Source organism: Loxodonta africana, chromosome 9 (genome assembly GCF_030014295.1).
Source record: "Loxodonta africana isolate mLoxAfr1 chromosome 9, mLoxAfr1.hap2, whole genome shotgun sequence".
Classification (NCBI taxonomy): domain Eukaryota; kingdom Metazoa; phylum Chordata; class Mammalia; order Proboscidea; family Elephantidae; genus Loxodonta; species Loxodonta africana.
In genome coordinates, this window is record NC_087350.1 from 56,120,510 (window position 1) to 56,136,803 (window position 16,294).

The following is a 16,294-nucleotide window of genomic DNA, read 5'->3' on the forward strand; positions in this document are numbered from 1 at the left end:
TATTCCTAAGTATTTTATCTTCTTGGGGGCTACTGTGAATGATATTGATTTGGTTATTTCCTCTTCGGTGTTCTTTTTATTGATGTAGAGGAATCCAAGTGATTTTTGTATGTTTATTTTATAACCTGAGACTCTGCCAAACTCTTCTATTAGTTTCAGTAGTTTTCTGGAGGATTCCTTAGGGTTTTCTGTGTATAAGATCATGTCATCTGCAAATAGTGATAACTTTACTTCCTCCTTGCCAATCTGGATACCCTTTATTTCTTTGTCTAGCCTAATTGCCCTGGCTAGGACTTCAAGTACGATGTTGAATAAGAGCGGTGATAAAGGGCATCCTTGTCTGGTTCCCATTCTCAGGGGAAATGCTTTCAGGTTCTCTCCATTTAGAGTGATATTGGCTGTTGGCTTTGCATAGATGCCCTTTATTATGTTGAGGAATTTTCCTTCAATTCCTATTTTGGTAAGAGTTTTTATCATGAATGGGTGTTGGACTTTGTCAAATGCCTTTTCTGCATCAATTGATAAGATCATGTGGTTTTTATCTTTGGTTTTATTTATGTGATGGATTACATTAATGGTTTTTCTGATATGAAACCAGCCTTGCATACCTGGTATAAATCCCACTTGATCAGGGTGAATTATTTTTTTGATGTGTTGTTGGATTCTATTGGCTAGAATTTTGTTGAGGATTTTTGCATCAATGTTCATGAGGGATATAGGTCTATAATTTTCTTTTTTTGTAATGTCTTTACCTGGTTTTGGTATCAGGGAGATGGTGGCTTCATAGAATGAGTTGGGTAGTATTCCGTCCTTTTCTATGCTTTGAAATACCTTCAGTAGTAGTGGTGTTAACTCTTCTCTGAAAGTTTGATAGAACTCTGCAGTGAAGCCGTCCGGGCCAGGGCTTTTTTTTGTTGGAAGTTTTTTGATTACCGTTTCAATCTCTTTTTTTGTTATGAGTCTATTTAGTTGTTCTACTTCTGAATGTGTTAGTTTAGGTAGGTAGTGTTTTTCCAAGAATTCATCCATTTCTTCTAGGTTTTCAAATTTGTTAGAGTACAATTTTTCTTAGTAATCTGAAATGATTCTTTTAATTTCATTTGGTTCTGTTGTGATGTGGTCCTTCTTGTTTCTTATTCGGGTTATTTGTTTCCTTTCCGGTATGTCTTTAGTCAGTCTAGCCAATGGTTTATCAATTCAAAGAACCAGCTTTTGGCTTTGTTAATTCTTTCAATTGTTTTTCTGTTCTCTAATTCATTTAGTTCAGCTCTAATTTTTATTATTTGTTTTCTTCTGGTGCCTGATGGGTTCTCTTGTTGCTCACTTTTTATTTGTTCAAGTTGTAGGGACAGTTCTCTGATTTTGGCTCTTTCTTCTTTTTGTATGTGTGCATTTATCGATATAAATTGGCGTCTGAGCACTGCTTTTGCTGTGTCCCAGAGGTTTTGATAGGAAGTATTTTCATTCTCGTTGCATTCTATGAATTTCCTTATTCCCTCCTTGATGTCTTCTATAACCCAGTCTTTTTTCAGGAGGGTATTGTTCATTTTCCAAGTATTTGATTTCTTTTCCCTAGTTTTTCTGTTATTGATTTCTAGTTTTATTGCCTTGTGGTCTGAGAAGATGCTTTGTAATATTTCGATGTTTTGGACTCTGCAAAGGTTTGTTTTATGACCTAATATGTGGTCTATTCTAGAGAATGTTCCATGTGCACTAGAAAAAAAAGTATACTTTGCAGCAGTTGGGTGGAGAGTTCTGTATAAGTCAATGAGGTCAAGTTGGTTGATTGCTGTAAGTAGGTCTTCCGTGTCTCTGTTGAGCTTCTTACTGGATGTCCTGTCCTTCTCCGAAAGTGGTGTGTTGAAGTCTCCTACTATAATTGTGGAGGTGTCTATCTCACTTTTCAATTCTGTTAAAATTTGATTTATGTATCTTGCAGCCCTGTCATTGGGTGCATAAATATTTAATATGGTTATGTCTTCCTGATCAATTGTCCCTTTTATCATTATATAGTGTCCTTCTTTATCCTTTGTGGTGGATTTAAGTCAAAAGTCTATTTTGTCAGAAATTAATATTGCTACTCCTCTTCTTTTTTGCTTATTGTTTGCTTGATATATTTTTTTCCATCCTTTGAGTTTTAGTTTGTTTGTGACTCTAAGTCTAAGGTGTGTCTCTTGTAGGCAGCATATAGATGGATCGTGTTTCTTTATCCAGTCCGTGACTCTCTGTCTCTTTATTGGTGCATTTAGTCCATTTACATTCAGTGTAATTATAGATAAATAAGTTTTTAGTGCTGTCATTTTGATGTCTTTTCATGTGTGTTGTTGGCAATTTCGTTTTTCCACATACTTTTTTGTGCTGTGACATTTTTCTTAGTAAATTGTGAGATCCTCATTTTCATAGTGTTTGACTTTATGTTGGTTGAGTCGTTATGTTTTTCTTGGCTTTTATCTTTTTTTTTTTTTTTTATCTTGAGTTATGGAGTTGTTATACCTTTTTGTGGTTACCTTATTATTTACCAGTATTTTTCTAAGTAAAAACCTAACTTGTATCGTTCTATATTGCCTTGTATCACTCTCCATCTGGCAGTTCAATGCCTCCTGTATTTAGTCCCTCTTTTTGATTATTGTGATCTTTTACCTATTGACTTCCATGATCCCCTGTTATGTGTATTATTTTTATTTATTTATTTTTTAATTAATCTTAATTTGTTTGTTTTTGTGATTTCCCTATTTGAGTTGATATCAGGACATTCTGTTTTGTGACCTTATATTGTGCTGGTATCTGATATATTGGTTTTCTGACCAAACAATATCCTTTAGTATTTCTTGTAGCTTTGGTTTGGTTTTTGCAAATTCTCTAAACTTGTGTTTATCTGTAAATATCTTAATTTCGCCGTGATATTTCAGAGAGAGTTTTGCTGGATATATGATCCTTGGCTGGCAGTTTTTCTCCTTCAGTGCTCTGTATATGTTGTCCCATTCCCTTCTTGCCTGCATGGTTTCTGCTGAGTAGTCTGAACTTATTCTTATTGATTCTCCCTTGAAGGAAACCTTTCTTTTCTCCCTGGCTGCTTTTAAAATTTTCTGTTTATCTTTGGTTTTGGCGAGTTTGATGATAATATGTCTTGGTGTTTTTCTTTTTGGATCAATCTTAAATGGGGTTCGATGAGCATCTTGGATAGATATCCTTTCGTCTTTCATGATGTCAGGGAAGTTTTCTGTCAGGAGTTCTTCAACTATTTTCTCTGTGTTTTCTGTCCCCCCTCCCTGTTCTGGGACTCCAGTCACCCGCAAGTTATCCTTCTTGATAGAGTCCCACATGATTCTTAGGGTTTCTTCATTTTTTTAAATTCTTTTATCTGATTTTTTTTCAGCTATGTTGGTGTTGATTCCCTGGTCCTCCAGATGTCCCAGTCTGCATTCTAATTGCTCGAGTCTGCTCCTCTGACTTCCTAGTGTGTTGTCTAATTCTGTAATTTTATTGTTAATCTTTTGGATTTCTACATGCTGTCTCTCTATGGATTCTTGCAACTTATTAATTTTTCCACTATGTTCTTGAATAATCTTTTTGAGTTCTTCAACAGTTTTATTGGTGTGTTCCTTGGCTTTTTCTGCAGTTTGCCTTATTTCGTTTGTGATGTCTTGAAGCATTCTGTAAATTAGTTTTTTATATTCTGTATCTGATAATTCCAGGATTGTATCTTCATTTGGGAAAGATTTTGATTCTTTTGTTTGGGGGGTTGGAGAAGCTGTCATGGTCTGCTTCTTTAAGTGGTTTGATATGGACTGCTGTCTCCGAGCCATCTCTGGGAAACTAGTTTTTCCAGAAAATCCGCTGACTGGTACGCTGGCTCCAGGCTCTGAAAACAATCGCTGCCTCCCCATATTTGTTCATTCTCCGTCTCTAAATCTGTGTTTGTTGTTCAGGGTTCGTAGATTGTTATGTGTGTGATCAATTCACTTGTTTTTCCGAGTCTTTGTTACAAGAGGAATCCGCGGTAGCGTCCACCTAGTCCGCCATCTTGGCCCTGCCTCTTTTTATTAACTTTTATTGAGCTTCAAGTGAACGTTTACAAATCAAGTCAGTCTGTCACATATAAGTTGATATACATCTTACTCCTTACTCCCACTTGCTCTCCCCCTAATGAGTCAACCCTTCCAGTCTCTCCTTTCGTGAAAACTTTGGCAGCCTCCAACTCTCTCTATCCTCCCATCCCCCCTCCAGACAGGAGATGCCAACACAATCTCAAGTGTCCACCTGATATTATTAGCTCACTCTTCATCAGCATCTCTCTCCCACCCTCTGTCCAGTTCCTTTCATGTCTAATGAATTGTCTTCGGGGATGGTTCCCGTCCTGTGCCAACAGAAGGTTTGGGGACCATGCCCGCCGGGATTCCTCTAGTCACATCCAGACCATTAAGTATGGTCTTTTTATGAGAATTTGGGGTCTGCATCCCACTGATCTCCTGCTCCCTCAGGGGTTCTCTGTTGTGCTCCCTGTCAGGGCAGTCATCAATTGTGGCTGGGCACCAACTAATTCTTCTGTTCTCAGGATAATGTAGGTCTCTGGTTCATGTGGCCCTCTCTGTCTCTTGGGCTCTTAGTTGTCGTGTGACCTTGGTGTTCTTCATTTTCCTTTGCTCCAGGTGGGTTGAGACCAATTGATGCATCTTAGATGGCCGCTTGTTAGCTTTTAAGACCCCAGAAACCACATTTCAAAGTGGGATGCAGAATGTTTTCATAATAGAATTATTTTGCCAATTGACTTAGAAGTCCCCTCAAACCATGGTTCCCAACCCCCCGCTCTTGCTCCGCTGACCTTTGAAGCATTCATTTTATCCCGGAAGCTTCTTTGCTTTTGGTCCAGTGCAGTCCAGTTGAGCTGACCTTCCATGTATTGAGTGTTGTCCTTCCCTTCACCTAAAGCAGTTCTTTTCAGCTAATTAATCAGTAAAAACACCCTCTCCCTCCCTCCCTCCCCGCTCCCCTCGTAACCACAAAAGTATGTGTTCTTCTCAGTTTATACTATTTCTCAAGATCTTATAATAGTGGTCTTATACAATATTTGTCCTTTTGCCTCTGACTGATTTCGCTCAGCATAATGCCTTCCAGGTTCCTCCATGTTATGAAATGTTTGACAGATTCGTCACTGTTCTTTATCGATGCGTAGTATTCCATTGTGTGAATATACCACAATTTATTTACCCATTCATCTGTTGATGGACACCTTGGTTGCTTCCAGCTTTTTGCTATTGTAAACAGAGCTGCAATAAACATGGGTGTGCATATATCTGTTTGTGTGAAGGCTCTTGTTTCTCTAGGGTATATTCCGAGGAGTGGGATTTCTGGGTTGTATGGTAGTTCTATTTCTAACTGTTTAAGATAACGCCAGATAGATTTCCAAAGTGGTTGTACCATTTTACATTCCCACCAGCAGTGTATAAGAGTTCCAATCTCTCCGCAGCCTCTCCAACATTTATTATTTTGTGTTTTTTGGATTAATGCCACCCTTGTTGGAGTGAGATGGAATCTCATCGTAATTTTAATCTGCATTTCTGTAATGGCTAATGATCGAGAGCTACAATCTATTTTTAATAAGCATTTTTCACATTAATTATTGTTGTTATAGTGTGTTGCAACACAAAAATGCTGCAAAATATGCCTGTGTGAGCTATAGGCTCCTAAAGAAGGAATATGCTCTTTTGTTGAGTGTTTTTTTTTTTTTTGTCTACCATTGTTTGAATGGGTGTTAAGTCATTCAACTGCCATCTTTTATTGCTGAAAGCAATCTAAGTGTCACCTGGTTCAATCCCTTTATTTTGAAGATGGGAAACTGAGGTCTAGAGTTTAGTAATTTACTTTAGATCACCCTACCATTTTGGTAGGTGTTTGGGTAAAACCGAAAACCAAACCCATTGCCGTTGATTCAATTCCGACTCATAGTGACCCATAGGACAGAGTAGAACTGCCCCACAGGGCTTCCAAGGAGCAGCTGGTGGATTTGAACTGCGGACCTTTTGGTTAGCAGCCGAGCTCTTAACCACTGCATCACCAGGGCCCCATAAAACCGGAAAAACCCAAACCTGTTGCCATTGAGTCAATTCTGACTCATAGCGACCCTAGTGAATGGTAAATTAATATCCTTTCTCAGTTGCAGAGCTCTGACTATACTAAAAAGCATTGAATTGTACATTTTAAATGTGTGAGTTGTATGATACGTGAAATACATGTCAATTAAGCTGTTTAAAATCAGTAGTATGAATAGAATGAACAAAAGGTTTGTAAACCTTTTTTTAGGACTAGTAGTTGTTTTGCATTTTTAATTGTAACTTAGACTGTACTAAATTATATTGGTGTTCTGTCTCTTTTAGAATTGGGTGAATTGGAACCTAAATGTGTCCAGTGTAAAGATGGTTACACAGGCTGGAACTGCAATAAATGTGAAAATGGCTATTACAATTCTGACAGCATCTGTATAAAGTGCCAATGTCATGACCACGTGGACCCAGTTAAAACTCCAAAGATTTGCAAGCCTGAGAGTGGCGAATGCATCAACTGCCTCCATAACACCACTGGGTTTTGGTGTGAGAACTGCCTAGAAGGTTATGTTCGAGACCTCGAGGGAAATTGCATCAAGAAAGGTAAAACTTCACCTAAGGTTGTAAATTTAATATCTAAGCCTAGCAATGAAAATTTCAGGACAGCTACCTTTAACTTTGTAAAACCTTCCAATCCCACCAGAAGATTTTTCTGGAAATAGATTTTGATAGATATTTGCCTAAAGAGGTTTTCTTCCATTCCTGCTGCTCTCCTGACACACCACAGTGAACTCCAGAAATTTGAGGACCAAGTCAAAGTCATTGCAGCATTCTTACATTTTCTCTTCATCTTTTTTTTTTTTTATCGTTGTTGCTGTTGTTAATAATTTAAAAGTTCTATCTTTTTTTTATTCTTTGCTTTCTGTATTCTCATCACTTTCAGTGATCATCAAAGGTCTTTCCAAGCAGGGACCTATAATCTGGTTAGAAGTTCCCCTGAGAAACTAGAGTTTATTCTAGCATCTGTCCTAACTTTGGGCCTAAGTTTCCCCATGTATGGTGGAGAAAACAATAAATAATAATCATTTGGACACTTAAGTATTTAAAAATCCTTTTGATTTTGGTTTTCAAAAGAAAAAGTTATTTATACAGAAAAATGTTTCTTACAGGCAAGTTAAATAAGAGTTTACATAAAAATTAATGATGATTGTAAGTTCAGGATGAATTAGAGACATTCAGGATTTATTAGGTCACAGAAAGATTAGACTATGGTCTTCTACAAACTACTCTTTGATATCCTAATAGATGCTGAATGAATGTTAATAATAAATAGTAATCATTTTTTTGAGTGCCCACTATGTGCCAGGTACTGCAAAATATTAAGTGTGATAATGTTTGTATAGTATATTATTTCATTTAATCCTTCCCAGCTCTGAAAAGTAGATATTATTATTCTTATTTTACAGATAAAGAACCTCAAGTTTAAAAATATTGGCTTGTCTATAGCCACACAGTTCTGTTTGATTCCAAAGCCTTTGATCTTTCCACTAAGGTATGCAGCCATTAGAGGTTCAGGTAGCTTAATTATAAAATAGCTATAATCTATGCAAAGGAAGAAGTACACATGGCACTAAAGGAAGACTGTTTTTTCACATGGCTGACATCAACTTTGGACATTTAAATAGTGTTTTTCAGATATAACTAGAAACACAGTTTTTCCTATTTTGTTTTCACCTCATTTGAGGAGAATTTCACCCTTGTGAAATGCTATCGGACATGTTGGACTTAGTTCAAATGATTGTCATCTATCCCTGTCATTTTTAGCCAAGTAATCTAGAACTCAGTAGTGACATATTTACTGCCTTTTCAGGAACTTGTACTAATCCATCCAAGAGTAAAGAAGGGTGGAAAATTGCAACATTGGAATTTTCCCAAAGATTTTAATATAGATGGTATACATATTGGCGAATAATATTGCTGTGAATATAGTAGCCTAGCTTTCCAGACCCTGATTCTTATCATGTCTTTAAAAATTGTCTTCAACTTGTATTACCTTAAAGCAGAGTTTCATATCAACATCCCACATCAACTTCCACTCCCATGTGTATTTCTTTTATTGTTTCTCGAAACTAAATAATTTTGTCTTTTACATTTCATTCTCTGTTTTTTATTTTCAGAAGTTATTGTTCCAACACCTGAAGGTTCTACCATTTTGGTTTCCAATGCCTCTTTGACCACATCAGTGCCCACCCCTGTTATAAATAGTACATTTACCCCTACAACCCTGCAGACTATCTTTTCAGTAAGCTCTTCTGAAAACAGTACTTCAGCTTTAGCTGATGTATCATGGACCCAATTTAACATCATCATTTTGACAGTCATCATCATTGTGGTGGTACTGCTAATGGGATTTGTGGGGGCTGTGTATATGTACCGGGAGTATCAAAACCGAAAACTGAATGCCCCCTTTTGGACCATCGAGCTGAAAGAAGATAATATCAGTTTCAGCAGCTACCATGACAGCATTCCCAATGCAGATGTGTCAGGATTGTTGGAAGACGATGGCAATGAAGTGGCTCCCAATGGGCAACTCACCCTGACGACACCCATGCATAACTACAAAGCCTAAGGAAATAGGAATATTCTACTGGATTGTTAAACCACAGTGCATATTAAGACAGCATCAGCCTTTGGACCAGACAAAGCCTGGATAGTCTGCTGAGAAAGCAAAGGCAAATAGTGCATCTGAAATTTTCAGGTACAAATTTGTAATGCACTTAGCCTGGTACTTACAGTTTTGCCATGAAGATCTGAAGCATTCACTGTTGTTAAGGACTTGAAGTAAAGTATATTTTTGTACCAAACCACATGGGTGTATAGAAAAGCCGAACCACATTCTGCAGCCCAAATTCACTTTGACCTCCAAATAGACCCTTGGGGAAGTGTTCACCAAACCACCTATAACAGGATGATGAATGTGCAGAGGGAAAGGACTGCTGGAAGACTTCATCTCCATTCCTGAAACACATTGTTTAAAAGGAGGGTCAGGGATGATACTGATTTTTCTGTATTAAAAGATGTCATTGAGGAAAAGCTATTTCCAGACTGTATCACAATACGCAATCTTGATCATTTGTAGAATAGGGGCAGAAAAGTCCCAAGAAGATCTTTAGAAGGGCTTGATTTTTCCAGGATTCTTGCTCAATGATGGGATTAAAGCACAGGGTAAGCTTCTAAGGATAGAGAGAGAATGAAGGCAGCATCCAGGAGCAGGAAGCTGGTGGTCCTCCTCAGGGTCTCAGTGTAAATGACCAATCGTCTAAAAATAAGGAATATCCCTGCCCCTAGAGAAATAAGGTGTACATAGTTAATGAGCACATTTGGTCAACATTTGTATCTATTTGTAAAAAAAAATTATGTCATATTTTATCTGGAATTTATTTGTACAGCAGTTAATGACAATGTAAAAAGAAAATATTAGGATTGGATTGGTTAAAATACTGTAAAATGGATGGCAATATTGCTAGAGCTGGGACTCTGGTGAGCACCAGTCATTTTTAGTCTCTCTTTGGACATTGCTGAAATTTGTGAGGTTGAATGTTTCTAATCTTTCTTTCTTTTTCTCAATCCAAAAGTAGAGTTATATACCCTTTGACTTATAAAGGGTATAGATTCAAGCAATAGAGTTTGAAGTCAATGATTGCTAAGCTGGGACACAGGCCATACTCCCCAAACTACTCACCCAATTAGACACTAGCCACCCTGTGTAAGAGTTAACCTTTACATAGATTAATGTGAAACATATCCTCATTTTAAAAAGTTTTTTTCCTATACACAAAAAATAGTCTTCCAAAGGAATTAGAAATATTTTCATTCCAAAAAAGAAAAGAAAAGCCGTCATATCACTTGGGAATTCCCGGTTTTCATGCCTGTGAAATGTTTATATTCCCCCCGCCCCATAGCCCTTCCTCTATTTCAGCATAGCTTGTTACTCATTTGCCACAAGGTGTGTCCTGTCTCTCAGAGGTGCTACAGGTCTCCTATCTTCTTGTCTGATTAGAGAGTACCTCTGTAGTTGGGTATGTGTAGTTAGCCCTTGCTTTTAGATATAGTTTTTCCCTAGAGGCCATGCACTGTTGTTCTCATCTATTGTGATATCAACAGATTGTGGATTAAGTGAGCCAGAGAAGGCAGCCAGAAGTCAAATACAGTTATGTATTAGGAGGAGCAGCAAACTGTGAAGTGGTTAAAAAAAAAGAGTGAAGACTTCTTATTAGCTTAGACCTAGGACATTCAAGTTGACACCATTGCCTAACTTCCCCAGAGAAAATTCTGGAATTTGATCATCCTTCTGTAAAAAAAACCCATAAATTGTTCTCAGGGTTTAGGGAGGATGCTCTGAAGAATGTACAAGCAGATAATCTACTTCTGATAACCTGGGGTGCTCTGCGTATTTGGCCATTGCTCACAAAAGTAGATATTGCATTACAGTACCTTAAAATTATTTAATATTTCTATAGCCCCTTGCAGTTTGCAAAGCACTTTTCTATATGTGTGTCCTTTGTTCCTCACCATAGACCCCTGAGGAAGTGATTATTGTCCCCGTTTTACAGATAAGGAGACTGAGGTTCAGTATCTTGCTCAAGCTGCACAGTGTGTGTCATTATTAGGCCTGGAATCAGGACTCCTAACTCCAAAGCACATGTTCTTTCCACTGTATTCTAATGCAGAAATTGCCTGGTCACGACACAAGAAGGCTGGGAGGAAGGGTCCCATCTGTGGATGTTTCTAAATTTTTTTAAGGACAAGATGCAACCTAGGGCTGTGCAGCTTGAAGGACAGGAGGTTTACTATCTGGAGCTGTTATTAGAGATACGAAAACAGTACTGCCAGCTTGTACTTCATTAAAATGAACTTATCTTTCCTATCAGTCGGAATCTACTCAACAGCAACAGGTTTGGTTTTTTTGGGCTATCCTTCCTAGCCTGCTTTCCCTAGCGGCTGCTGCATATGCCTGTACAGACCGTGCACTGCACTGTACAATTCTACAGATCCGCCTTCCTCCCAGATACCCCGTTGTTGTTGTTGTTAGGTGCCATCAAGTCGATCCCTACTCATAGCAACCCCATGTGGCAGAGTAGAACTGCCCCATAGAGTTTTCTAGGCCAGTCTTTATGGGAACAGATCACCAGGTCTTTCTCCTTCCGGGTGGGTCCGAACCACCAGCCTTTTGAGTAGCAGCAGAGCGCTTTGTGCCACCAGGCCCTTTCCAGATACCCTACCCCCAAAAAGTTAGGGTTTGGGGACAGTGAGAAATAAATGCTTGTCAAACAGAAGTTATCCCAATCAAGAAAGGAGTGTTTGTTGGAGTCTAGAGCCAAAGCAAAATAGTCAGGATTTTGTCTATGTAGCAATTCCTTGCAACAGACCTTAAAAGGTATTGCAAAAATTGAATCAGAAAGAATGATTATCTTTAAATACTTGTTAATATCTCCTAGGTCATGTTCTTAATTTTTCCCAATGGAAACAAATAAAGGTCTTACAAATTTTAATAAATACACTTTAGTGTCCCCAGCTTTTTGCTTGTGGAAATAATTTTGCTCTAAAATGTAGATCACTTACGAAGTGATGTACCACTGCAGTCAGACTAGGAAAACAGTACGGGATGCACTGCACAATATCCATTCCTCTAAAGGCACGATCCCTGTGAGCAGTGGTATCCAGCAGCTGGATCCCATCAGTCCTTTAGAAAGCCCGATATGGAAATAATTTTTTCTAAGGTTTAGAAGCGTGTTTTTTTAAAAATAAGGCTGATTGAATCTTATTGATAAATAACAGAAACGGACTGCTATTAAGCGATGCTTTTATCTTTAATTCATTTTAGTAAGCCCATATATATCTCTGCTAGTTAGATGCCCTAGATAATGTTGTTAAGTATGTCTTTGTCCTCCCTGACTTTCCCCTCCCTCCCTCTACCCTCTAGCAAACAGAGCTCTCCTATTAATGGAATTTCTCCAGTTATAAAGAAAAATGGTAATAAAAGCTAAACTTCATTTATACTTAAGTCCTATGGGCCTGATTGTTAATCTTCCCAGGAATACCTGGATTTTAAGAGAGGAGCGCAGAACGGTCATGTGGTGGGAAGAGAGAGACTTTTTGGAGAGAATTTGTAGAAGCCTGAAATTACATTGCCACTCTTTAGCTTGAATATTCCCAGGAAGTTTGACCATTAAAGCAACACTCAGTGACGACTCTGGTTCATTTTGGTCAGCTGAGTGCCTTCAGGACAGTTAGCTCTTCTTGTGCTGTTTTAGAGGTAGAGAGCTAAAAGCACCAGTACTTCCTCTTGACAGCTTCAGTAGTTGGAACTGGGTTATTAATTAGATCATGCACTTTGGTCCTATACAGATAGGACACATAGTAAACACTTACAATGAACATCCCTTGGTTGGTATATTTTGGGGTATGTGGGTAGGAGTTGAATTTATACATCTCAAGGAAAGCTCTCTGATAAAAAAGCTCAGAGAAGTAAAACGCAACCCACAGTAATCATTAGAGCAAGGGAAACATTTTTTATCTCATGCATGAACCTTTGGTCTGTTATGATCTTTGTAGTAAGGAGCTCAGGAGCTAAAATGAGTTTGGTGTGTGCAAGGGATTTTTTTAAGGGAGTAGTGGAAGGTTAATGCAGGTTTCTCTTTAACCCTGGGCTGATGACGATATCAAAGGGAAAACCACTGAGAACACACTGACTCATCTGAAGAAGTCAAATAATATCAAATCATCTAAAAGTTATGGATCATTAAAATTATGCGTTTTCAAAGTCAATCAGGAATCTTTCTTACTTGTTAGTTGTGCGTACGGAAAAACTTTGACAGCAGCCCTAGAATGTGAGCCCAGAGCTTCAGATCTAAGTCAATCCAAAAGCTCAATGACTTAAAGTCAAGTTTTAATGCTAGGCACAAGCACTCTGTAATATGTTAAATTTCAGCCAAAGCAGTTAGGGAATGTTTCTGAAACATTAAACTTGTATTTATGTCCCTAAAATCCTAACGCAAACTTTAAAAACGTGTCTCATATATCTGCTGTACTAGGCTTCATGATGCATTTCTAAATTTGTGTATGATTTGAATATATGAAAGAATTTATACAAGAGTGTTATTTAAAATTATTAAAAAATAAATGTATATAATTTGTACCTATTGTAGATTTGTTGTTTTACTTTTTTATGTGGTCAGGTTTGTTAGAAGTCTTTTAATCTATGTCAAGGATCATTTATTTTCAACCTACTTCATGAAAACCTTTGAACCCTTCATGTATTGACTATGCTTTTTGTTTAAGAAGTTCATTTAAAGAACATTTTCCACTTGGCAGAAACTAACACATGAAGAAGATTCCCTCTCTTTAAAAAAAAAAAAAATCTATATATACATATATAATTTTTTTTTATCCTGAGAAGAAAACATGCATTAACATATATTTTTGTTTGTCCTTTTACCTGTCCCCTATAAGATCAATTGGGATTTCCATGAAAATTTATAGACAAAACTTACTCCATTTGGATTTCTTTTTCACACATGTAAAGAATTTACCTTTAAAAAAATTTTTTAGTAGAAATCTGGAGGAAACCATGTTCTATGTATTTATTAGGTAATGCACATCTTTTTATTATTTTAAGGTTGGCTTGAAGATCCTCAATTTTGACAAAGCTAAATGGTGTTTAATGGGGTGCCATCTAGAGATCCAAGGGGTATTTTGAAAAAGAAGAAAAAATAAGTCAGGGATTTATTTGTGCTGAGATCTTTATAAACTTGAATTGGTTTATTCAGCTTCAGTTGGTTGATATTTACACTTTTAAATCCTGTTTTTCCTTTTTTTAATCACACCAAAAATAGGCTTCATTACTTCATAATCGCACCTTGAGTATCTATATCACATGGCTCCATGGTGGATATGAGTTGGATATTATTTTAAGAAAACAGAATAAGCATGCCAGAAATCTAAACAAAATTTCAAGAGAAAGTAATCATGTATACAGACTAACCACACGGAGAGGAAATATTGTCAACATTACTTTTATAGTATTGTATTCGTACTTTCAGTTAGTTTATCAAGTAGAGACATTAGATTACATTATCTAAATTGGTTGTATTCATTTTCCACAGGAGTATAAAATGCATATGTTTAAGAAAAATTCCACATTATGATTAAACCTATATTGTATCAGTAACTTCAAAATATTAATTGTGCTTAGTTACATTAAAAAAGTGATGTTAAGTTAAAAACAACAAAATCTGTTTTTCGTGATTGATAGTGTTAGGAGTGCCAACTAACAGGCTTCTGAAAATAACATTCTAAGTGAATGTTAACATCGTAGTTTTACCTATAAGCTAGTTCTTCGAGAGAATTTTATGAAGAATTTATTGTCGTAATTATTGTACAGGCTTTCTAATACTTCCGCTTACAAAATGAGAGCCATCAGACAATGTTAAATTTAAAACGTGTTGCTTGTTTGTATTAATAAGTAGGTTTTAACCCTTGTATGTTGAACACTGCACTTCAGACAGTTTCAGAAAAAATAGGCAAATGTTTCCTTTGTATGTAATAAAGGTAGGTTTGGGCAATAAAGGAAGTGTTGGGAGGAAATTTTCTTTTGTGATTTTCTTTGTGTTGTCAGATCAACTGATAAAGTATATGTCAATTTTTTTTTAATCTTTGCCCCCAAAAAGGAAGTCTCATCTCTTCCCCATGCCCACTCCCATTTGAATCCAACCGCCTTAAACTTATACATAACTATATATACCAGGTTATATAATGTCTTTCTCATTTTGGTGCTGTTTGCTCTGCCTGTAACATCCTTGAGAATGTTTATTAGTTCTTTGCAACCACATGGTAAAGAAACATTCAGCAATTCCTGATTTGCATCTCTATTTTGCCTAATGAATTACTTTCTTATTGCTCATGTTTTATTGTGAATACTTGTTAATCTATGTCTTCCCCAGTAGACTCTATTTCTTGGAGCCAAAAGCATTTGTTCTTCTGTCTCTGGTACCTAGCACAGTGCCAGCACATTGGGGTACTAAGTAAATGATGATTTAAAAAAAATGTAATCGATAGACACAAGAGTTGGCATGTGAATCTATTCATTGGTAATATAAGAAATCTTATATTCATTGGGTAGGACAATATTTCTTATTCAAGGGAATGGTCAATGCATGGGCTTCGGAGGGTCTGAGAAACTCTTGAAATCATATGCTGTTGTATCTGTGAATGCAGTTTTGTGTGTGTTTTCTGGAAAGAAGGTCCATACCTTTATAATTCTCAAAAGGATTCATTATCCCAACAGGATTAAGGATTACTTGGATCGGGATTAGTTTGTGTATTTCACCAATGAAAACCCTCCCAGCAATGTAAATTGGCACACCCTTGATTCAAGATACTCACTCCTGGGAATCTGTCATAAGGAAATGACCTAAAAAGCAAAGACATCTGCACCAAAATTTTTTATACTGAGTTCTGTATTAAGTTAGAAAAAGGGGGGAACAAATCCTAGGTGGTTAACGATAAGGGTGTGGTTTAGTGCGTACACTTGTTGGCGTAATACACAGGCATTAAAATGATCAGAAAGAATTATTTAAAACAAAATCAAAGGTAAGTGAACAAAAATAGGGTATTTTGACGTTGTGCACGTGATTCTACTGTGGGTATAATACAGTCTTGAGACTCTAGATGCATGTGAACTCCTAGGCATGTGCACCAAATTCTTCATTGGGCATGGACATCACATTCTTCACTGCAGCAGTTTTTGTTATAACAAAGTCATGGGCAACACTCCAAATGTCTGTCAGTAGAAGAACAGATCAATTGCGATCTATCCATATACACGGAACAGAATTTCATACAGTAGTGGCAAATGAATTAATTACAGTTATATACAGCAATCGCGACGTCGCTATGAGTTGAAATCGACTGGATGGCAATGGGTTTTTGGGTTTTACCGCGATACGGATGAGTCACAAAATTGAGCAAAAAGTCACAGAGAATATGCATAGTATAGTTTCTTTTATACAAGGGTAAAAAATAGGAAATGGAATAATGTGTTGTTTAGAATTATATGCATATGCAGAAAAACTGCAAAAAAAACAGAATGATTAATACAAAAGTAAAGATAGCTTTGGAAGGGAGAGGGGGATATACAGGTGGCTTCAAGTAGATCTAGAAATTCAATGTAATCCTAATCAAAACCCCAACTT

General features: G+C 37.0%; 1 protein-coding gene across 1 annotated transcript in view; it reads left to right on the top strand.

Annotated features, from left to right (window-relative positions):
• The window catches only part of MEGF9 (multiple EGF like domains 9), a 137,201-nt gene extending 123,962 nt beyond the window's left edge, over positions 1-13,239 (top strand). The window contains exons 5-6 of the mRNA XM_023545342.2: positions 6,375-6,644; positions 8,219-13,239. Coding sequence (XP_023401110.2) covers positions 6,375-6,644; positions 8,219-8,670 — 722 coding nt within the window. The 3' untranslated portion in view covers positions 8,671-13,239. The remainder of the gene's footprint in view (positions 1-6,374; positions 6,645-8,218) is intronic.
• Positions 13,240-16,294: the final 3,055 nt, after the last annotated feature.